Source organism: Mustela nivalis (assembly GCF_964662115.1).
Source record: "Mustela nivalis genome assembly, chromosome: 8".
Lineage (NCBI taxonomy): Eukaryota > Metazoa > Chordata > Mammalia > Carnivora > Mustelidae > Mustela > Mustela nivalis.
The window spans coordinates 65,487,091-65,512,420 of NC_139027.1; the positions used below are offsets into that span (position 1 = coordinate 65,487,091).

The 25,330-nt window shown below is 36.0% G+C and overlaps 1 protein-coding gene across 2 annotated transcripts in view; it reads left to right on the forward strand.

Annotated features, from left to right (window-relative positions):
* The window catches only part of PPP4R3B (protein phosphatase 4 regulatory subunit 3B), a 69,486-nt gene that overhangs the window by 3,002 nt on the left and 41,154 nt on the right, over positions 1-25,330 (forward strand). For both annotated transcript variants that reach the window (XM_082743577.1, XM_082743578.1), the window contains exons 3-4: positions 9,159-9,257; positions 18,418-19,041. In XM_082743577.1, the coding sequence (XP_082599703.1) occupies positions 9,159-9,257; positions 18,418-19,041 (723 nt within the window). The remainder of the gene's footprint in view (positions 1-9,158; positions 9,258-18,417; positions 19,042-25,330) is intronic.

Sequence of the window (25,330 nt, forward strand, 5' to 3'; positions counted from 1 at the left end):
CCACTATTCTGAAGTTGATGTATTATTTCTGTATATGCTTATATACTTTATCTGCATATGTATGTATCCATAAATAATATGTAGTGTTTTGTGTGTTTTTAAACTTTACACGGTCGATCTCAAGCTCTTACATGTACTCTGATTTTACACTCAGCAGTTCATTGGAAGATTTGTTGATGTTAACAATGTAGATTTAGGATTTTTTTAAAACTGTATAGCATTCTTCTTTTATGATATACACCTATTGTTAGACATTAGGATTATTTCCTGTGTGTGTGTGTGTGGTGTGTAAAGTGAGTATGACAGATTTTTGAAGGAAAAGATAAGTTATTTTAGGATTATATTTATATCATCAATACGTACTTCAAGGTCAATGAAAATTTGGATACCCAGAAATACTTCACAGTTGGAAGAATGAAATTTCTCTGTTGCACATCTCGTTATTAGTAAAGGTCTAACTGTTAAACAATTTTTTTGTGTATGCAATACATTCTTAATCATGTCTTTGAAATATTTCAATTTTCAATTAATTTTTTTCCTTCTGCTTAGGAAGTACTGCATGTCTTTGATGGGGAATCAAATTAAACATTTGTCCTGTATTAAACACCTGAAAAATGTTTCCTATACCTTAGACATTTAAGTAAATTTAATTTCTAAGTCAGCCAAGCAGATGGTTATTCTCTGCATGGAATTTTACCAGGTAGCTACTTCTGTTTTATTTTTTGTTGGCCTTCTTTTTTGTGGGGAAAGAAATACTGTTTTGTTATCTTTTTTCCCCCTATCTGCACAAATATAAAATTCTCAGAAACTGTCTTCTTAAATGTGACTTCCTACAAATTAATTATAATGTGGGTTCTTCTCAGATTGTATATAAAATTCTTTAATTGTTGTAACTATCAGATCACATATGGTGGAGGTTTGTGTATAAAATAGCCCTCTGACGTTTGTCCAAAAGTACATGATATTTCACTAGGAACTTTGGAACATGATTTTCTGTGTAATATTACTCTGCTCGAAAACTTAAGTATTGGAGAAAAAAGTACTTATTTTTAAAACTTTATCCTTTTGGGAAAAATGTTTTCTGTAATTAATCATATTTCAATAATATACTATTGGGATCTTTAAGTATTTTTTTCCTAACTGAATTACCTTTACCAAATAACATTAAACTGTAAGAGAACTCTGTAGCACTGAAAATAATATGGAAAAGCTTTGTACCTAAGATTGAAAAATGTATAATTGAGGTCACTTGTTTTGTTTTCTTTATTTTTATTTAAATTGAGTGCACTTTTCTAATAGAATCAAAGAGCAATTTAGGAATTCTCTTAAACTTAGTTTCTTTGTTATGGATACAGTTTTTTCACCAAAATCTTGTTCAGTTTGCACTTTTTACCAGATTATACAAATTGGGATTTCCAAGCACAATGATGTTTTTCTGTGTCCATTAGAATTACTTTTTAAATATCATTGTTTAAGTTATGCAGTGTATTAATCCAGAAAATAACCATTTCCAAAGTTTATATGAAATATATGAATCATTCCGATTTTTAATTTTAAAAAGATTTGAGGGAATGAGAATGTTCATAGTTTATAGGAAATGTTGTTACAAAATACATTGAATAAATTCAAAGAGCACTATTTAAGATTCTTTTTTAACATTGCAGTTCTAAAATGAGCCAAATTCTGAATGATGGGCTCAAAATACGTTAAAGAATGAGTTGAATTGGAATGTCAAAGGACCCCATATCAATAGGTCATCATTGATTCACAACACTTTCTTGCTTCAGTACTGTGGACTATAGTGAAGTTGTTAATGGGAAGAAGATAAACTTAAAGGAGCTGATAAACTTGTTAAGTGTTTAAATACATTGGAAACAGAAGAGAATGATGATACAGTAGAACATGAAATAGTGTCTGATAACATGCCAAAATTTTAAGTTATTTAGAATCCATCCTATGGATCTTGACTAAATCAAAAGCAGAGTCATAGAGTTGTATACCTTTCATATTTAATACAGTTTTAATACAATTTGGGTTAATTGCGTTTAGGAAAGAAGTACATAAAAGTCCCAATCCTTGGTTTTATTGGGAGACAAGATGTAACAGGTGAAACAATTATGTATCGATAATAAACTATCTGATAAAGGGTTTTAACCCAGTCCTTATTGAAAGCTCATGAAAGCATTTAACAGATGAGGCAGTTAGGGCACAGAAAGTTCAAGTTTCTTGACTGAGATTTTACAGCAGGTATGAACCAACACAGAATTTATATAAAGCAGTTTTATTCCACAGACTTGGACAGTAGAAAATTTTAAAAAGGAAAGATTAATTTGAACTAGAATTTTTAAGAAAAATTTCACTCTCCCTGATGGTGTCTGTTGAAGGAATTGTGATAGGTAAGGAAATAGTACACCTGACACAAAAGTTATTAAGGCTCTTGGCAGCAGAGGTTTCTTATTTGTGAGCGTGGTTTACTACACAAAAGGGAGCTATTCTAGATTCTTTTTTTTTTTTTTAAGAATTTATTTATTTATTTGACAGAGATCACAAGCAGGCAGAGAGGCAGGCAGAGAGAGAGAGGAGGAAGCAGGCTCCTTGCTGAGCAGAGAGCCCAACGCGGGACTCCATCCCAGGACCCTGGGATCATGACCCGAGCCGAAGGCAGTGGCCTAACCCACTGAGCCACCCAGGCACCCCATATTCTAGATTCTTGAGTAGGGGCCTAACATGATGAAAATGATACTGCGTTTAGGAAGCAAGTGTGGCAATGTTATGAATAATGAATTGGGGGTATAGAGGGAATAAGAGCTTTAGGAAGCAAGACTTTTTGCTATAATTCAGATGCAGGAAAATGAAAATCCGTTCAGTGTAGTAAATGGAATTGTAAAGAAGAAATAGAGCTCCAGTATATTAACAAGAAAGTGCTGGAAGATTTGGAGAATGATTAAATATGACAGAGAAGGAATCAAGGATCACTAGTAGTGTATTGCCAGGTTCTATCCAGAAACTGAGAAGGTGACAAGAAAGCAGGTCATTTGGCTAGTGGCTTGTATATTTCAAAAAAGCAAAAATCCCTTTTTATTTATTTTGGATAGATAACACATTCACATCTTTAAAAATTTAGAAAGTATTTGGTGAAGTCTCTTCCACCCTGAACTCCATCCATAGTTTCCCTTGCTAGAGGCCACCAGTATTGCCAGTTTCTTGCATATCTCCTAGAGGTTTTATGCATGTGTAAACAACTAGGTATATAGTCACATACACATTTTCCCTTTTGTTGGCATAAATGGTAGCATACTATATACTGTTCTGTTATCTTTGGTTTGGATTTTTTTTTCACCCCTTCTCCACCTGTGGTTTAGATTTTTAAAGTTGAAAATCTTTTGAATATTTTCAGCAGAAGAATGACATGATCCAAAATAGTAACATCAGTGTGTGGAATTGAAGAGAGGCAATTACTGGGAGAGTAGTTGGGAGATCACAGCATAATCGAAGCAAGATACAATGTTGAACTGGGTTAGGGTGAGGTCAGTAAAGATGGAAAGAGGCGGATGGATTTGAGATACGTGTATATATAGAAGATAGAATTGACAGGACATGCTGCTGGGTTAGGTATTTGGTTTACAGGAAGAAGATCTAGTCAAGAGGAAGAATAAGCAATTGGAAAGAGTAGAGAATCAGGAAAGTGTTGTCTTGAAACCAAGGGAGAACAGAATTTTGTTAAGGAGAGGGGCAGTCCATGAATGGCTGTTCTTATCCTTCAAAGGTAAGATTGAGACTATTCTAGGTTTTAGCTAGAGGAACATTTGCCAAGATAAAGGTGGAGTTGAAAGTTTTGAATGCTGAGTTGAAATAACAGCATGGATTTATAATGAGTAGAGTCTACTCTAGCTATAGATCACAAGCATGAGTGGAGGATGTGAATTAATAGATTGGAAAGGTTGGGCAGTAATGGATGAGTGGAGGACGTGAATTAATAGATTGGAAAGGCTGGGCAGTAATCTAGGCAGTAATGGATGTTCTGGGTGGTGGTTTGGAATGGGACTAAGGAAAAATCCTTGGATATCAGATGAAGAGGGTTCTTACATAGGAGTCCAGATAGATGCCTAGATAAATACAGTTCCTCTGGGCGGGAGGTTAGGAAGCAAATTGTTGAGAACTTTGTGTTCTTTTAGAATTGTTTACATTTTTTATGGGGCATAGTAGGAGGGACATGGGTTTAGAGCTGAATACTGTTAATTAAGTTTTTTATTTCATTATTTCAAATCTCCTGAGCAAATTTTCTTTGGATCTTACCTTTTAAATGAAGATACTACCTATGTCATGTAATAGTTGTGAATTAATGTATGAAAATGCTTCAGCATGGTATGTGACAAATAAGCTCAATAAGATAACTGTAGTCATAATAATCTCATCAGTCCTACTCCTCCTTTCCAGTGAGGAAAGAAAAATCAAAGAGGTTAAATACTGTGTTGAGTCACGGAAATAGTGGATAGTGAAACTGAGTGGTGCTCAGGTCCTAATGCTAGTCTGGGGTTATTCCCATTATATCCAAATATATTTGGATTTTAGGAAGATACTAGTATTGTTTTTAGCAATAGCATCATGTCTGTTTTAGACTGTATGTTATGCCATACTATATTTTAAAAATCCACCTCAATAAGTTGAGGTCAAATACCCATTAAAGTAGAGAACTAGATGTTGCATCATATTTCTGGTTAATCACACTTATTTTCAGACTTCTAAATTGATTTTGAATCTGCAAATCAAAATCTACAAATCTGATTATTTCTCTTCTCCCTTTTAAAAAAAATAAGCGATCCTTTTGAAAAACTTCAGCTCTGTCTGTATTGAATTTCATCAGTGTTGGGGCAAAGATAGGGTCTTGACAGCAGTAAGATCTCAAATATTTCACGAGTAGAGTTCATTCATGTTAATGCACTAGAGAGGTAGACTGACAATGATAATCCATTGGTCTGTTAGACTATTGTAAATGTGTCACAGGTGGCTTTGTGAGTATAATGTAAAACCTAGAGACCCTTTCCATAGAAAAGATGTTAAAAGCACCCAGTTTTAAATACAGTTCTAAGGTATGATTTAGACCTTGAATTAAGAACCTTTGATTTAAACAGTATTCACCTCAAGAATGTATTTTTAATATTTAAGATCAGAAGTGACCATTTCTTATAATAAAACTACGTTGTGAGAATCTGATTCAGTAAAAGCTAAATTATCAAGCCTCTCCAGCTCATGTCTTAACTTCCATCCTGGTGTTAGACTTAATCACCTTTCTTATTTTTTTAAAGGACCGAACCAAATAAAATTGACTTTTTCTATTCTCCCTGCAGGCTCATTTTAAATCTGATTTCCATGGGGATGTAGTGGTGGTTAAATGTTCAGTTGGTAGAGAAAAACTCATAAGCTTCTCTTAGTTTAAACAGGCATTAATAATGTCCCAAAGATTTGTGTGTCACACACAAATGAGCAAAAAATATAATACAAAGGGCACAGCATTTTGAAACAGACATTACATCTAAAACTGAGTTTGACTTTGGGATATGTAAGAAACCCTGCCTTTTGACACTTTTTGTTTTGTTTAAAAGGTTCTTATGCCACCTTTGTGCTCTCTTACCTAGGAGCTTTTACTGTGACCTTTGTGATAAGCAATTATTAGAAGTATTTCTTAGGGTTGTATTTTTTTTTTTAATTGAAATAGTAGGTTTCCAGGGAGGGGAAGAAGAAAGGATGGGATTTGTAACCCATTTTGAGTAGGTTTTATAGAGCTGGAAAGTGCTTGCTCTGATGGCAGTTCCCTATCCTCTGTAACCAGCCAGAGATACACTTAGGTGATGTTTTCAAATTTGACTTAACAAAAGAATTATCGGAGACCCTTGTTAAAAATAAGAATTTGGGGCTTCACTCCAAGGAAGCATGGGAATTTGTATATGTAACCATCACCCAAAGTCAGTCCTCTTTATATTGAAAAAGGATTCTGAATATAAATCCCATTTAGTTTCTGGGGTTTTGACTGGCTTAGGGAGAAGACTTAACATTAAGAAGAAACAAACAAGAAAATTTTGAAGAAGGGGACTTAATTACTTTAAGTCAGACTTGATAGCTTACTGGGATTTCTGCTCAGAAGATAGATGGGAACCAAATTGGAAAGGGCCCTGGGTGCCTGGATAAAGTACTCTGGATTTCATCCTGTTGTACTAGTGATCTCCAAGATGGAATGGACATTATATATAAAGCTATGAGATTTGAGAAGAAGCCTGCTTAGATATTTTAATCAAAAGAAGAAATTGACTTCTGCTAATACTTAATAAGCAAGTGGTCAGAAGTTTAAAAAAAAAAAAAAAAGACATGGTATTCTAAAAGTAACACTTCCATAAAAAGGTTCCCTAACTACTGTGAATTATGGTAGCCTGCACGTGTAGATAACTATTTATAGATATTTTCCAATTTAAGCTGACCTGTAACCCTAATAAAATGAACATACGCCTTAAAAAGGCCTGAAAGCAATAATGTAAGTAGAAATGAACATGATAATGGTAAAACTGACATCTATACTCCTTGTTAATCTGTCAGCAAGTAATAACGCAGAAACAATGGTAAAATCTCACGTAGGTGCCTGTGTGGCTCAGTTGGGTGTAGATGCCTTCAGCTTGAGTCATGATTTCAGGGTCCTGGGATGGAGCCCCATGTTGGGTTCCCTCTGCCTCTCTTCCCTGATTGTGTGCTCTCTCTCAAATAAATAAAATCTTTAAAAAAAAATAATAGATCTCACAAGAAGTTGCTCTTCCCCCCCAAATTCAGAATTATTAGAAGGATGGTATTAAAGATTTGTATCTACTGGATTTGTATCTACAGATTTGTATCTACTGTCATTTGTGTGTATATACTGTGCCCTAAGTGTATATTGGGTCTTAAAATGTTAATAATGGTATGGAGCCCAAACAGTTCAAACGTTTTTAAATGTTGCTTATTTTATCTTAATATAAAGGTTTTTATTTCTATTTTAGTGTGTGTTTTATAGAGCATTGCTGTACTAATATTCCTGAGTGTAATGTATAAATAATTCAAGACATACAAATAGAGTACTGGAGATTGCTGTTTGAAGCAGAGCTCTAAGAAGTTGACTCTGGTTGAGTAAAGTACATGAGCCTGAGTGTGTTTCCTAGACCTTTAACCAGAGGAGCTTTGTCTTTATATCTTCTTTATTACTTGAAGATTCTTTTCTTTCTTTCTTTCTTTCTTTTTTAAGATTTTTTTTATTTATCTGACAGACAGGGATCACAAGTAGGCAGAGAGAGAGGAGGAAGCAGGCTCCATCCCTGCACCCTGGGATCATGACCTGAACTGAAGGCAGAGGCTTTAATCCACTGAGCCACCCAGGCACCCCTTGTTATTTGAAGATTCTTAGTAAAATTTTGCTTGTAAAAAGAGTTCTGCTGGGTTTTTTTGTTTTTGTTTTTAAATGTTTCAAAACCTCTTCTGTATATGGCAGGAGCCACAGAAAGTTTTTGTTTTATTTTATTTTTTATTTATTTTTGAATGTGAAATACATTTTTCTTTGTTACACAGCTAGAAAATGTAGAATTTTTAAAAAATATTTTTATTTATTCATTTGAGAAAGAGTGCAAGCAGAGGGGAGATGTAGAGGGAGAAGCAGGCTCCCTGCTGACTTGGGCGCCTGATGTGGGGCTTGATCCCAGGACCCCAAGATGACAACACAAGCCGAAGGCAGATGCCCAACCAACTGAGCCCCCCAGGTGCCCCATGGAAAGCTTTTAAATGAAAGGAGTTACCTGATAAAATTTTAGAATATATGATTAGCAAAATTTCCTTCCAAGGAGCACAGCCAGGCAGAAGAGAGAACACAGTTTTCCAGTTGTTTTTCTTACCTGATTAAACAGCAGATAAGTATTAATCTGAGACCTGGATTAACTGAAGGATATTTTTCCTTTAAAGATTAAAGCTATCAAAGTTTTAAAGTGTTTTGATTTTGAAGACTTTATCTGAGACTCTTTTTAGTATTACATATTTTAATATCAGGCCACAATATTTAGAAGGATTAGATGAACAATCATTAGTTATAAGGTATTTTTATAGATTATATACTTGGTAATTAGGATGTAAACATGTATATTTTCTTTTTTTTTTAAACATGTATTTTCTGAAAGTCAAAGTTTTAATCATACTAAACTTCCGTTGTTACATATCCTTAAAAAACTGTCCATTTCATTGAGTGTTGCATAATGATTTTTTTTTTTTTAAGATTTTATTTGACAGAGAGAGATCACAAGTAGGTAGAGAGGCAGGCAGAGAGAGAGAGAGGAGGAAGCAGGCTCCCTGCCGAGCAGAGAGCCCGATGCGGGACTCGATCCCAGGACCCCGAGATCATGACCCGAGCCGAAGGCAGCGGCTTAACCCACTGAGCCACCCAGGCGCCCCATAATGATTTTTTGTGTTTAGATGTGTCTGTGTTTTAAACCCAAACTTTGGTTTTTAATAAAGGGGTTGACAACTTTTTCCTAAAAGCTTAACTGACTTTTTGTTAGTGGTAAAATTAGGGACATTAGTAGAAAAACACCTAAACCCCTAATTTCTTTACAAACTAAGCTGCTGAAGTGTTGGTAATACTTAGAGCTAGAGTATATTCATTTCATCATTGTTTTGAATTCTTTCATATCTTGAAGGCTTTTCCAGATTCAGAGGAGAAAGGCAGTAGAGGATTCAAATGTCTACATTACAGCTTGGCCAAGAGTGGCTAAATTTTCCACTCGACATTATCTTGGTAACCTGAGCTAGAGCCTGCTAAGCTCTATGTTTTAATATTTTATATTAAATAAATTTATATTAAAAACACATAAATAAAAGTATATATTTTAATATTTAATAAATAACAATAATTTTTGTTTCAGAAAATAGCTCAATGTCATTTTAATACCCAAACTGTTCCATTGCCAGTATATTACTAAGTTTCAAAGGCTAGCAAAATACAGTTATGTTGTATCGATTGAGTATACATTAATTACACTCATCAGAGGGCATTTGTCATTACTATGCTTTTTCCTGTTCTCTTGATTTCTACTTCGTAGTTATTTCTTTTTTAGCTTTTCTAGTGTGATGATGTAAAAATCTTTATTTTTAAACAGGATACGTTAATTGTTTGGTCGGAAGCTGAGAACTATGATCTGGCTCTAAGTTTTCAGGAAAAAGCTGGCTGCGATGAGATTTGGGAAAAAATATGTCAGGTAAGGTTTTTTAAATAATATTAGTTTAAGTTTGCATTCTTGACTTTTTTTCATTTTTACCTGAAAGAATATATTAGAATGTGGAGAGAGCATGTGTTTATCACTTTAAAGTTCGATAGAATATATTCATAATTAATAAAAGGTCAGTAAATAATTAAGTTCTAAGTCTTTGAGGTTTTTCTTTAAAATTTGGTCACCTGCTTACCTAATGTTTATGAATACTGTGTGCCAGACACTAATGATTGAAAGTGCTCATGACTTCAGTTCTAAAAGAATTTATAATACGGCAGAATATAAGATAGGTGGTAACTCTCAGGTACCTGGAACTTTTTTTTTTAGGATTTATTTTTAGAGAGGGATACAGGAAGCACACAGGTGGAAGGAACGGCAGGAGAGAAACTCTCATGCAGTCCCCACACAGATCCCAACATAAGGCCCAATCCCATAACCCTGAGATCATGACCTGAGCTAAAACCAAGAATCAGATGCTCAACCCGCTGTGCCACCCAGGCACCCCTAGCTCTTTTTTTTTTTTTAATTGGTTTTTATTTTAGGGGCACCTGGGTGATGCATTCAGTTAAGCATCTGCTTTCAGCTCAGGTTATGATCCTGGGGACCTGGGATCAAGCCCTGCTTCATGCTCCCTGCTCAGCCAGGAGCCTGCTTCTCTATCTCCCTCTGCTCCCTGCCCCCAGTGCACCCTCACACACTCTGCCTGCTCTCTCTCTCTCAAATAAATAAATCTTAAAAAGGAAAGTTTTTAATTTTAGAAGTTCAGATTTATAGACAATACGAGTAGAAAATACAGAGAGAGTTTCTGTGTACTTTCTCCCTGACACCTTCTCCTCCAGTTCTTCCTGTTAATAGTCTCTTATATTTGTAGGATACACTGGTCATAATTGATGAGTTAATATTCATATGGTGTTGTTGTTCATTATTATTATTCCTCATACATTATTATTAGCTAAAGGCTATCTTTTATTCAGATTTCCCCAGTTTATTTCACTTATTTATTTTCTTAGATAGAGAGTGAGTGTGTACAGTTGAGCATAGTAGGGGCAGAGAGAGAGAGAGAGAGAATCTTACGCAGTCTCCATGTCCAGCATAGAGCCCAACTCGGGGCTCAAGTTTATGACCCTGAGATCATGACCTGAGCTGAAATCAAGAGCCAGTTGCTTTAACCAGTTGAGCCACTGATTGAGCCACCCAGTCATCCTAGTTTTCCTCAGTTTAAGACGTAGTGTCCTTTTTCTATTCCAGGATTCCATTCAGTATACCATACTACATTTAAGTATGTTTCCTTAGGCAGATACAGTCTGTGACAGCTGGTAACTGGAATTTTAAATTAACCGTAGCATTTTAACTATTATTTTCTGTAAATCGGATCACTTTTTCAACAGTTGCCTAATGTAATATTCTGTTCTAGTGTTTTTGACTCTTGTCATTTTCACTTCTATCAGCTTTTCTTTATAGTGATTCTGATTACTGAAGGTTCTTGAGTTAGTTTTAATGCATCTGACCACAGTAATTCTTTTCCTTAGTCTTCTCAGTAACATTGCCACACAGTGCAAGAAAGTATAATATGAACCTTCTCATTCTATATAAAGCTTATTTAATGGCTGGCTCTAGGTCACAAATCTAAACTGGAGGTAGATGGTTTGTTTCTTTCTACCTCATATCTTACTAGGTATGTATCAGGTATTAATGGAGCATTATTAGTATGCACTATTAAATAGAAGAATTTCCATTGATGAACAGGTGAAAACACTGGTAAATATGATTTTGCTAAATATGTAAATTTAAAATATACATAAGAATATAACACAGATTGTTTCGTTATTACTTTGCCTTTGTATTTTGCCTGTCTTTAAACTTATGGGCGGTGATGAAGAGAAGGTCCTAATACTTATTCTTGTGTGCTCTCCACAAGATAGAGATTGAATTTTATGTTTGCCAAGTTTTCTGTAAAGTGAGATGTAAGACTTAAAAATGATCTCTGTTGCAGATTCAGACACATGCAGTCCACAAAACTTGCTGCTCTGTTCTGGATTCAGGAAACCTTAATCATGCATGCATTCATCTATAAAATGAGGGGAAAAAACTGGTCCATGAAAAAGTGAAAGCATGCTGAAGGATACAAAACTTCAAAAAGAAAAGAGGGAAACACTACTGTTCAGAGTATTAATAGTATAGGGGCGCCTGGGTGGCTCAGTGGGTTAAAGCCTCTGTCTTCAGCTCAGGTCATGATCCCAGGGTCCTGGGATCAAGCCCCACATCAGGCTCTCTGCTCATCAGGGAACCTGCTTCCTCTTCTCTCTTTTCCTGCCTCTCTGCCTACTTGTGATCTCTGTCTGTCAAATAAATAAATAAAATAAATCTTTTTTTTAAAAAAAGATATATAAAGATTAAACTTTTTATTATAAGTTCCTGAAAAATGATACTTTGTTTTGTAATCTCCCTCCTCCAGTAGTGTGGCAACTGGCACATGTTGTGTGTGTGCTCAGCACATATTTAAAGAATGAATGAGTAAGATAGAAGATAAACATCTTACTTAGAACTAAGATGTTAGGGGCTCCTGGGTAGCTCAGTCAGTTACGCGGCTGCCTTCAGCTCAGGTCATGATCCCATAATCTTGGGATCGCGTCCCTCATCGGCATCCCTGCTCATCGGAGGGTCTGCTTCTCCCTCTGCCTCTTCCCCTTTCCCTGCTTGTGCTTGCTCTCTGTCTCTCGCTTGTTCTGTGTCAAATAAATAAAATCTTTGAAAAAAATAAAATTAAAAAAAAAAAGAAGTAGGTTGTTGGATTACATTTCTCCTGAAACATATATTTATATGGTGGATGGTATTTCAGCATATTACATTATGCCTACTCCCCTCCCACATATCAGCATGTACTGTTTAATATTAATTCCTGGATCTATATATATATTCTGAAGACTTGGTACATTTGTCCTAGAAAGTTTTGCTGAAATTTGTTTACTGTTTTTCACTCGTGTTTTTTTAAGAGTTCTACAGCAACTGTCGGATTCGCTTTTTTTTTTTTTTTTTTGGTGAGAAAGACTCACAAAACTCCACAAAGCTGTTATATTTATCATTACAGTTTATTACAGTGAAATGATACAAATGATACAGATTAAAATTACCAGTGGGAGAAGGCACATAGGGCAAAGTCTGGGGCAGTTCCAGGCTTGAGCTTCCAGTTTTCTTTCTCAGGATACTTACGCAGACAGCACTTACTTCCAGCAATGTTGTGTGGCAACCTGCACATAGTATTGCTGACCAGAGAAGCTTACCCCAACCTTTGTGTCCAGTTTTTCACTGGCTGTTAGTCCTATAAGCAGGCTGACTGCCCTGTGATAGACTTTAGTTTCTAGCACTTCCACAGGTTGAGCTGATACTGTGTGGTCCAAGACCTCCACTATAAACCACCTAGTTACCCACACACAGAATGTCTAGCATAGCCCAGTGCTCCCAGGTGAACAGAAAACACTCATGTCAGACAGGATATTAAAAGTGCATAGAGGTTACCTCTCAGGAGTTAGGCAAGAGCCAGATCTTTTCTTTAGGCAAGACTAATCCTTAACTGCAAAGGCCACCCCTTGCCAGGACTCTCATAGCAAAATGATTATATTTGTCTAAGCATCTATATTTAGTACAGTGTTTATATGACAGAGCAAATATCAGTATGAATGTGCCTAATATTTAGAGGAGCCATTTTAGGGTAGGGATATATTTAAAGAAACAGGTTATCTGTCCGATAAAGCCGTGATTTACTTTCTTTTTTTTTTTTTTTTTAAGATTTTATTTATTTATTTGACAGAGCTCACAAGTAGGCAGAGAGGCAGGCAGAGAGAGAGGAAGGGAAGCAGGCTCCCTGCTGAGCAGAGAGCCCAATGCGGGGCTCAATCCCAGGACCCTGGGACTATGACCTGAGCAGAAGGCAGAGGCTTTAATCCACTGAGCCACCCAGGTGCCCTGCCATGATTTACTTTTTATATTTCATACTGATTACTCATTTTCCTCCTTGATTTATTGCAGTTTGTACCTTATGATAAACTTGTACAGAAGTATTTAGCATAGAAATCAACTGACAGTTAACAAAATCCATTTCTTCCTTGTGCCAGTCATTTTCTATCAGCATTGATGTTGAGGAGGCTTTAACTCAGTTTCCCAGTATTAATATTAGAGTAAAATTATGAGGCTTATGTGCCTAAGGTAGTGGGAGCAACAGTGCTAGTATTATACCATATTGCAGTATGGTAGTAGATGTAACCTGAAAAGGAGGAGTCTGGCACATTACTAGAATTGTTAACAGTCATTAACAATTGTTTCAGTTCATCAGGTTTATTTACAGGCCTCCATTCAACCTTGTTAAGTCCCAGGAATAGGTGATTTTAGCAAACATATGGCTTTTACCCTTCAAGCATCTGATACAGTTGAGCTAAGAGAATATCATCTCTTGCTCCCATCCTTTCTTGAGGGTCTAGTGTTAATATTGGATTTCTCTTGTTGCTTTACCCATTTGTTCATTCCTTTGCCCTTGGTTACTATTTCTTCTTATATGTCACTGATTTTTACTCACACTTTTCTATCTTTGGAAGAGGTGTTAGATTTGGCCACTTTGCTGGTCCAGGAAGCTTAATTTTGTACTAAACTACCGAGTACTGTGCCTTTTTTTTTTTTTTTAAGATATTTTTAAATTTATTTGAGAACGAGAGAGCATGAGTGGGTTGGAGGGAAAGGGAGAAGCAGACCTGTTGAGCAGAGAGCCCGACATAGGGCTCGATCCCAAGACCCTGAGTTCATGACCTGAGCCGAAGGCAGATGCTTAACCTGAGCCACCCAGGTGCCCCATGTACTGTATGTTTTAAATGCATGTTGCTGAATATACATTTAGTTTATCGCTTCTCACAACTGCCTGGTATTCCACAGAACCATATGCTGTTTTACTTTCCATTTCTGAGACGTCATTGCTGACCTTTGAAAAAACAACTTTAATTTCAATAAAAATCATATTACTCAGTCACTTCTTAACTCCTTATAGTGAGAAAGTAAAACAACTCTGAAAAGTATGATAGCTCAGAGGACAATAAATTTCTTAAGGGGAGTGGTGAATAATAGTAATTGTTTTTGTCTTAGATAAAGATTTGTTACTAGTCATTAGAGTCATTCACTTTCTAAACATTGATACCATATTTTGAATTGTCCCTTTGGTGGGGCAAGGCACCACTGTAAGATTTAGAACAGGGAGTTGTGTGCCTATGTGTCACAAATGGGTGAAGGGCAGCTGTGACAAAAGGAGGGAGAGGATTAAGCATGGCATGTGGGAAAGCCTCAGAAGGCCACACAAAGATGCAACCAGTCACTCTACTTATGTCTCTGTGAGCTGCTACCATAGAGTACCAAGGTATAAGTCGCTGGTACCCACCTTGGCCCTCATTAGTGCTTAATGCCCCCAAAATGTGGGGTCTCTGTTAGGTCCCTATAAATTTTTTGGCTTTACTCAGATTCTTTTATGTGTGGAAGAACTTATAAAAAGAGCTAAGATAATTTCTGTATATGTAGCTCTTAGAAAGCGTAAAGTCAAAGGTACATATGGAAGCATTAACCTCGGAAAATGGGAAGGTAGGGGCATTTTTCTGGAAAGAAATTAAGAAAAAGTGAAAATAAGTTGTGAGATGAAGAAGGGTGTTTTTCAAAGGAAAAATTCTGTCTCCTGAGATTTAAAGGAGAAAAAAATAGTGTTTGACACTTAAAAGGGGGGAAAAATTAGAGCAACAGCTATAAGGAAGTAAGCTAGAAGTGTGGAAAAGAAATTTCTGTTGAGAACCCTACTGATAGTGTAAATTTTTTTTTAACACACTCAGCACAATTAGTTGACAGACTCGTGCCACAGTTGGGTGACTGATTTGTGCCACAGAAGGGAGAATGTTAAGGTCTGATTGAGTTACAGTAACAAACTCCTAAAATATCAGTGGCTCCCAACAAAAGTTTGTTTTTCCCTAATGCTATTTGACCAATGAGTGACAGGGTTGGACTGAAAGAGGTTGTGCTTACCACATCCACTTAGGGACCCAGGTTGATAGAGGATTCATTTTAATACTTCCAGGATCATTGCAAATTGAGAATGAAAGGGGGCAAGTCAGAGCATTGGCTTTTAAAAAGTTCTTCCAGAAGTTACACGTGACACTTTTCCTTACAGTTCATTGGCCAAAACAAATCCGCAATTACATATAACTTCATGGAAACAAGGAACTCGTGCCACAAAAGGGAGAGAACCAGAAATACTTGATGAACAGCATTATTGACATCCAGTCACTTGGGTTTATGTGGATTGACAGATCATATCAGGGAGTATTAAATTTAGGAGAGCGTCCAGGAAGCTTATAGGAGTAATCCTGGATAACATAGAAGTGGACGTACTATAACCTTGTAAATGCTTTGTAGCTGTGCTTTTAATTCTGAAACATGCAGACTAAATTCATTCGAACTGTGAGTTAAAGATTTTATTCATAAGTCATCTCTACACCCAACCTGGGACTTGAATTCATAACCCCAAGATCAAGAGTTGCACACTCCACAGACTGAGCCAGCCAGACGCCCCCCTTCTGATTTCTTATTCTTTCGTTATAACCTATGTTTCTTCTTTCTTTCTTCCCCACTTTGTACTCTACTTCTGTTTCTTAGGTTACCGTCAGAGTCTTCTGGCTTTAAGTGTTACCCTAATACATGTTACCCTAATACCAAATTTCTACCTTCTGACCTACTCGTTTTCCAGAGTAGTATATCTACGGATTTAGTTGCCAGCTGGGTATTCAGTTGCCTCACTTAATAGAACTCAACTTTTACTAACCACTCCTCTCCCATACTATCAGTTTTTATTAAAGGAGCCATAATCTTCCCAATGACAGATTTAAAACTATAGGGTCATTGTGGTTCCTTCTCTCTTTTGTCCCTTATCAGTCCCACCATCACTGTCCAAATTCACTTGTTCATGTAATCCAAATTCATTTGTTCATGTAGACTTTGGAATAGCACCCTAAATTATCTATATTCTCAAATTGATTCCAAACACCTGATGCCCAGTTGACTTTTCTAAAGGACAGTGCTGCACATTTACTTCCCTGAACAATAACTGCAAGTGTTCTAGCTTGACTTTCTATAATCTGGCTTTAATCTACATTTCTTTTTTTCCCTTTTTTTTTTTTTTAAGATTTTTATTTAACCCACTGAGCCACCCAGGCACCCCCTTTTTCTAGAAGGAGAAGCAGATTCCCTGCTGAACAGGGAGCCTGATGCAGTCCTCGGTCCTAGGACTCAATCCTGGGACTCCAGAATCATGACCTGAGCTAAAGGCAGATGTTTAACCGACTGACCCACCCAGGAACCCCAATCTACATTTCTAATTTTGCTGTTTTCTATATGCATGTCACGTTTCCATATGTCTGCCTCTACTGTTCCCTTTGCATTTTGCATGCCTTTATCCTCATCTGAATCGTACTCATCTTTGAAAGTACAGATGCCACTTTGAAGATCTCAAATACTACTGCTTTTATGATTTCTTCTTATAGTCTCTCCTCACCACTCTCTGTACTCCCAAGAGCTGGAAGGAATTTCCCCTCTGAATTTCCATGGTATTTTATCTGAACGGCTCTTATGACTTTGTTACCCACCCTTTCTCTTATATTTATGTGTCATTCTCCCTAAGTCCAGCAACTCTGTTGAGGACTCAGAAGTAAAAGTACTTTAGCAGAAAAAGTATCCTTTATGCACCAGTATGTCTACTTCCTCTAAGTTCTTAGGACTTTTTTCATGTTGTTTTGGCGGATTTGGAAATTTCTGGAGGTTTTTCATCTCTGGATATTTGGATATATTGAGGTGAAAAGAGGATAATTGTACTCTTATGTTAGGAATTAGAAGAAATTTATAAAGAATAAAGTTTTTCTGTTAGTCATTATAGAAATCATTATAGAAAACTTGTTATAAGTTAGGCATGCTTTTGTTGAGCTGTCAACATGAATCATAAAAAAAGTTTTTTAGTATGTTTTCTAGATATTATAACTTGGAGATTTTATCACAGATGTTAAATGAATGCCAGTTTTTAAAGGATATTTTTTATTTTTTTTTAAAGATTTTATTTATTTGAGAGAGAGAAAGCACAAGAGCAGGGTGTGAGGGGCAGAGGGAGAAGCAGACTCCCCACTGAGCAGGGAGCCTGATGCGAGGCTCATTCCTGGAACTCTAGGATCATGACCTGAGCCAAAGGCAGATACTTAACTGACAGAGCCACCCAGGCACCCCAAGAATATTCTTTGTTTTTTAGAGCAGTTGTAGGCTCATAGCAAAAGCAACTATTTGTCCAAAAGTGAATTTCAAAAGTAATTTGAGGGAATCTTCTCACTATTGATTATACAAGGATTTGGGTTTTAGTTTGGTTTAAGCTTAGTAGTATTTGGGGTTCCTGAATGGCTCAGTTGGTTAAGCATCTGACTCTTGATTTCAGCTCAGATTCACCATGATCTCAGGTTTGTGAGACCAAGCCCTGCATCGGGCTCCAGGCTGGGCATGGAGCCTGCCTAAGATACTCTCTCTCTCCCCCCACACCCCTTCTAAAATATATACACCCCCACACACAAATACACACATACATATGTACACAGAGACATATATAAAATATATATACACACACACATACATATGTATATGTAATAAAAAATAAACTTAGTATTGTTTTTGTCAGGCCAATATGATGGTGCATTAAGAGTCATACATAGTGATTTGGGGGAACCACAGAAGAGCTAACCTTCTGTGGAATTCAAAATTAGTAGGAATAGTGAAGTTACTAAACAACTGCATGTGGTTATCACATAACATCATATAAATCAATGTAACATTAGCTTAAATGTGCACATGGTTAGGGATCAGAGTTAACCTGAAGTTATAAGTTGGGAAATTTAGAGATGAAATTGAGAATCAAGTAATTGACTCTAAACTGGGTATGTTTTCCCTCTCTAGAATTCACTTCTAATTAACAGTGGCTGTGCTGCTAATATTTCTTTGCAGGGTATTTTTACTTAAATTCAGTGGTCAGTGATTTGATTTCCAAAATTCTGACTTCTTTTGTATTTTAAGGTAACCAGCTGTACTTGGATGTTTTTAGGTTCAAGGTAAGGATCCATCAGTGGAAGTTACACAGGACCTCATTGATGAATCAGAAGAAGAACGATTTGAAGAAATGCCTGAAACCAGTCATCTAATTGACCTGCCCACATGTGAACTCAGTAAACTTGAAGAGATTGCTGACTTAGTTACCTCAGTTCTCTCCTCACCTATCCGTAGGGAAAAGCTGGCTCTGGCCTTAGAAAATGAAGGCTATATTAAAAAACTACTGCAGCTGTTCCAAGCTTGTGAGAATCTAGAAAACACTGAAGGCTTACACCATTTGTATGAAATTATTAGAGGAATCTTATTCCTAAATAAGGCAACTTTGTTTGAAGTAATGTTTTCTGATGAGTGTATCATGGATGTCGTGGGATGCCTTGAATATGACCCTGCTTTGGCTCAGCCAAAAAGGCATAGAGAATTTTTGACCAAAACTGCAAAGTTTAAGGAAGTTATACCAATAACAGATTCTGAACTAAGGCAAAAAATACATCAGACTTACAGGGTACAGTACATTCAGGACATCATTTTGCCTACACCATCTGTTTTTGAAGAGAATTTTCTTTCTACTCTTACGTCTTTTATTTTCTTCAACAAAGTTGAGATAGTCAGCATGTTGCAGGTAAGTAAACAAAGGTGTTCTTACGTTTTTTCCGATGCTTACTTCCCTTAATAGTTTGGGCTGGTATTTGTTCCTTTTTGAAAGATTTCTTTTGTTTACTTTAAATATACTGTCAAGCCTAGAAAACAGGACTTCATCTCATGAGTTTTTGAAGGAGGTTCACTTTTGAATGCAACCTTTTACTTTTTTTTTTTTATTTTGTAATTTTATTTGTTTGTTTATTTTTTTCAGTGTTCACGCCACACCCAGTGCTCCATGCAATACATGTCCTCCTTAATACCCACCACCAGGCTCACCTAACCCCTCACCCCCTTCTTTCCAAAACCCTCAGTTTGTTTCTCAGAGTCTGCAGTCTCTCATGTTTTGTCTCCCCCTTCAATTTCCCCCAAATTACTTCTCCTCTCCATCTCCCAATGTCCTCCATATTACTCTTTATGCTCTACAGGTGAGACCATATGATAATTGACTCTCTCTGCTTGATTTACTTCACTCAGCATAATCTCTTCCAGTCCCATCTATGTTTATACAAAAGTTGGGTATTCATCCTTTCCGATGGAGGCATAACACTCCATTGTATATATGGACCACATCTTCTTTATCCAGTCTGTTGAAGGGCATCGTGGCTCATTCCACAGTTTGGCGACTGTGGCCTGTGGCCATTCTTGCTATAAACATTGGGTATAGATAGATGGCCCTTCTTTTACTACATCTGTATCTTTGGGGTAAATACCCAGTAGTGCAATTGCAGGGTCATAGAGAAGCTCTATTTTTAATTTCTTAAGGAATCTCCGTACTGTTTTCCAAAGTGGCTATACCAAGTTACATTCCCACCAACAGTATAAGAGGGTTCCCCTTTCTCCATATCCTCTCCAACACTTGTTGTTTACTGTCTTGTTGACAGTAACCCTTTACTGTTGCCCTTTTACATTTTTAAGTGTTCTATGATGGAACTTTTTTAAACTTCATTTTTGCATCTATTTTAAAATTCATCATTTTAACCATTTTTAAGTATATAATGGTAGCGTTAAATACATTCACAATGTTACGCAGCCATCACCACTATCCATTTCCAGAACTTTTTCATCACCCTGAGCAAAAGCAGCTATTTAAAGACTATCTTTTAGTCCATTTTGTGAGACCTAGTTATTATTAGGGGTATATATGAGTTTGTATGTGTGCTTGAAGTTTCCCAAACAATTCACATGTGCAGCCAGGACTGAGAAACATTAATTTTCAGGAAATAACAGTTATACTTTTTTTACTATGTGAGGTTGGTTTTACTGCCTCCTCAGTTGCAAAATAGAGGAGTTTATGCCATGTTTTTCATGTTAATCCTTTATACCCTAACAGTGAGTAAGGATGATTTTGAAGATTTTGTTTTACTTGTAGTATACTATACCCATAGTTCCCTACATAACTGCTTTTGTCATGTCTATATCACTCTTTAAATTTTTCGTGTAGCTTCTGTGTACATAGTGTACTGGGTTCTCAAGTGTGTTCTTGGGGCTCCTAAAACCCTTTCAGAGAGGTCTGTGAAGTTTTTCCTTTTCCAGTTTCTTGTTACTTTGAGGCAGTATTTTCTTCATATACTTCAGCCATAACATCACAGGCTGGATGTGAAAGAAGATAGGAGAATATAGCTTTCTTCTATTAAGCCAAACATTATAGAAATTCACAAAAATGTAAAACAGAGCCACTTCTTTCTAATTTATAAAATTTGCTCATATAAAATACTTACATAAACTTAAAAATCACTTATTTCTAGAACAAATTAATGTTTTTAAATGTCTCAGTTGTGATTATAAATATTGATAAACATAATCCAAATAATAAAAGCTCTTTTGAGTCCTCCATTATTTTTTAGAGTTTAAAGTGGTCCTGGGACCAAAAAGTTGAGAATCTCTGTCTTGTTACTTAGCTATGAGATTCCATTTTATGTTGCTTCTAACCATCATTCACGTTTCTCTTGTAACTGTATTTTCTGTTTAGGATTTACTTCTCTAGATCATTCTTTCACCTCACAGTTTTTCCTTACTCCACAGTAACAGGTATAAGGAAAATTAGACTTATGAATGAGGTTCCATTTATAGTATATAGGACCTGCTTTTTTTAAAAAAAAAACATACTTACTGTACAATTCAAGGTCCCATTTGACTTGCTAACTTCTGTTACAGTTCAAGAGTTTGGAAGTAGACTCAGTATAAGCTGATGTAAAGAACTCATTGACAGAAAACTCAAGTGCAGAAGCTTTCAAATGTTTTTGACTTTAGAAGGGTTTCTGAATCTATAATACTTGATCATAAATGCTTTTTTATGTTTTAAAAAATAAATTATGCAAACTAACCTATAAATAAATACTTATAGTGTCATTTTATATATTTTGTTATATATCTATTTATAAAGGCTGTAATTATATAAATCACATGTAGCTTTAAGAAAAGAAAGTCTTACTTATTTCTGGTACATTAGATGAATTTATGAAATAGATACTGTGAATTACCTATTGTTTATCGAGGGTTTACCACTTAGTTATCTTATATGTCAGCAGTGGTGCTGAATTCTATTTTTTTATTCTCAGCAGTATGTGAGACAAAGGAATTAGGATTATGGGGACTGGCCTCTAAAGGCTCATTTCCTAAAGGCCAGCTCTGAGGCTTTCATGTACAAATTTTTTGTCTAGGTATTAGATATTTCCAGATACCCTTCTAGCTAGAATATATATCTGTAGCTTTATTTATTTGAAAAAGAGAGAGCAAGCATGGGCACACACACATGAGCTGGGGAGGAGGAAAGAATCTTCAGCTCCAGCTGTGGGGCTCCATCTTAGAACTGTAGCCAAAACCAAGAGTCAGAGGCCTAATTGCCTGAGCCACCCAGGCATCCTGATAACTATAGCTTTTTAAATGAGTATTAACTTTCTGTATGAATTACATAAGCAAGTAAAAATGTAAGAATTCTGTTTATCTGGACCAAAATAAGTAAGTGTTGAAGGTACATAAAATAACTCCTAGCCTGAATTAGGTTAATTAACAGAAATTATATGAAAGTACTTACTGTGATCACTGGCTCCTGGTATGTGCTCTAATACATGTTGAGATTCTCTTAAGCTTGATTGGGGCCTAAGGGTTTAGTTAACCTTAACTTTCTAACTAACTGCAGATCAAAATCCCATGTGCCCAGAATTGAGAAATATTCTTAAAAATGTTTTAAAAATTAAATTTCTTACAGCCAGTAAAGTGAAGTTATTTTTACACAGAGAGCTACAGATCCTTTTCACGACAGGAAGTTTTAACTTCTTCCTTCACTAGAAATGGTGGAGGACAGGTATCGTAAATGTTGACATTTTACCATATATATTTTCTCTATTTCATAAATGAGAATTGAGTCAAAAACAAACCAATGAAATCAGTACTTTAGTTCTTTTTTTTTTTTTTTTTTTTTTTAATTTATTTGACAGAGAAAAATCACAAGTAGATGGAGAGGCAGGCAGAGAGGGGGGGGGGGAAGCAGGCTCCCTGCTGAGCAGAGAGCCCGATGCGGGACTTGATCCCAGGACCCTGAGATCATGACCTGAGCCGAAGGCAGCGGCTTAACCCACTGAGCCACCCAGGCGCCCCACTTTAGTTCTTTTTTGACATATTTTATGGATTTCAGCACTAGAAAAGGAAATTTCTAACCTTTCTTCCCAGTAACTAAGTAAATATATAAAATCTTTGTTTCTTTAAGAAAACAACTTACAGTTAGTTAGTATAGTTCTCCATTTTGTTTTAGAGGTTTTTGAACTCATACAGAATTTAACATATTCCATTTTATCTTACTAGTTTTGGCCTATTCTACTCTGTTATGTATGTTTTACTTCTGTTTGTTTCACAATAATGACTACTTAGGACTCTGACCTATAATTTATTATACAGTGGGAATGACAAAAATCTCATCATGCCAGAGACCTGGATTCTAAATCCATCTGTTACTAGGGAGCCTCAGATAAGTCCACTCTTTGGACATCAGTCTCTTGAAATATAAAATTAGACTAGGCAATCTATGTAACCTCTTAAAGCCTGATCTAATCTAAATTTCTGCATTAGATGAGTAATGGTAAATGGGTTCTGGGTTTGGGTGGTGGTGGTATTGTTGTTAAAATAAACTCTGCATCCAGTGTGGGTCTTGAACTTGTAACTCTAAGATTAAAAAGTTGCATGCTCTACTGAGTAAGTAAGCCAGGCACCCCTGGGTTTTTGGATTTTGAGCCTGTGCCTATTTTTATATTACTGCAAAGAACAGTTTGATTCAGACTTTGTAAAAGTGGCTCTTCATTCCCCCATAAGATTTTGCTGTGTAAGTCAAAAAAGTAGCCACACACAGTTTGTCTTAAAAGTTATGTTTTATTAAAAACAAAGACTTTTAAAACTAAATTAAAAAAACTAAGGTTATCTAAAGAGACTAGTTTGATTACTTGGAGAAACAGGTATTTAGGGGAAACATTACAGCTGTATTTATGATGGACTTTTAAATTGTCAGTTAATTACTATTTTTTAAGATTTTATTTGTTTGAGAGAGAGAGCTCTAAAGCTCACAGGGGTGGGGGCCGGGGCAGGGGGAGCAGAGGGAAAGGGAGAAGCATACTCCCCACTGAGCAGGGAGCTTGATTCAGGGCTCAATCTGAAGACCAGAGTCTGCGCCCAAAGGCAGATGCTTCACTGACTGAGCCACCCAGACACCCTAGTTAATTACTTTTTTAATGTACATCGGAACAGAGTGCTTCTGTAGAGTATTATCAAGAGTGAGGTTAGAAATCAGAAAAAAATTAATATAATAAGAGTTAAAATATTCTCCTAGCAGCCTATTATACTTGAAATTGCCTCCATAATACATTACACAGTTCTAGCTGTCAGCACCCAAATAATGAATCATGGAAGAAATTGCATTTATCAAAAATTGAAACTATTTTCCTATGAAAGTATTTTCAAAAAAGGTTAAAAAAAATCTTTTAGACAAGAAAGGAAGATTTAATCTGGGAGAGATGGAAGAAGAAGAAATTCATAAAAGGTGTAAGTGGAAATAAATGCATAGTTTATTCACCAAAACCTAAAATACTGAGATGAAAAGTATTTGGAAAAAGTAATCTGAGAAGTAAGTTAATGCTATTGAATTCTCTCAGAAAAAGATGGTTGAGGCCATGTTGTATAAGGTCTAGAAGAAGTCAAAAAAATAAAGAACAAAAGAAACACCATTCTGAGTTAGACTAATGAACCGGGGAAGAAGGGTGGCTCTTAGTGTTTTGAGTAACATTGATGAGTGTTTAGTAGGAAAATAGGTCACATCGTCCATGATCCTATCTAGTAGTCTTTACTCATATTTTATATATATATGCTTTTATCTTTTTTTAGAAAAACTTACTTAAGGAATTGATACTGCTTCACTGATGATCCACCTTAAGTAAAATGGCAGGTATTTAAGGCATATGCTTAACATGTCATGATTTGATTATCAGCCATGAAGATATCACTATTATGCATGTTCTTAGAACATGCTACCTTAATTAAAATTAATGCAAGTTATATTTCATAAAAGTGAATTTTAAAAATAACTGAAATATTAAAGCACAGGTTTCTGGGGCACCTGGGTGGCTCAGTGGGTTAAAGCTTCTGCCTTCACCTCAGGTCACGATCCCAGGGTCCTGGGATTGAGCCCCACATCGCATCGGGCTCTCTGCTCAGTGGGGATCCTGCTTCTCCTCTCTCTCTCTCTCTCTCTCTCTGCCTGCCTCTTTGCCTACTTGTGATGTCTATCTGTCAAATAAATAAAATCTTTAATAAAAAAAAAAAAGCACAGGTTTTAGATTTCTTTTTTTTTTTAATTGTATTTTTTCAGTGTTCCAGAATTCATTATTAAAAGCACAAGTTTTTTTTTTTTCTTAGCAGGTTTTGTGGAAATCTCCAAAGTGAATTTCAGTATTCGTGTCAGTTTTTTCCTTTGTAATTTAATAGTCCATACTTACTGTGAAAAATAAGAAAATACAGATAAACAGAAAAGCACTCATAATCCATCACCAAAAGATAATCACAATTAACACTCTAATGTTTACCCCTTTTCGACTTTAGACACACAAATTCATATTAAAAATAAGATGGTATGATACATACCCCACGATATTTTTGTTTGTCCTCGTAAACCGTATTTATAGAAACTAACACATATCTGTCCTATAATACCTCAGAGTCATCAGTGTGAAAAACAGTTACTGTGTTTTATCATTTAGTTTTATCCTTGGGAACCACAAGAAAATGTA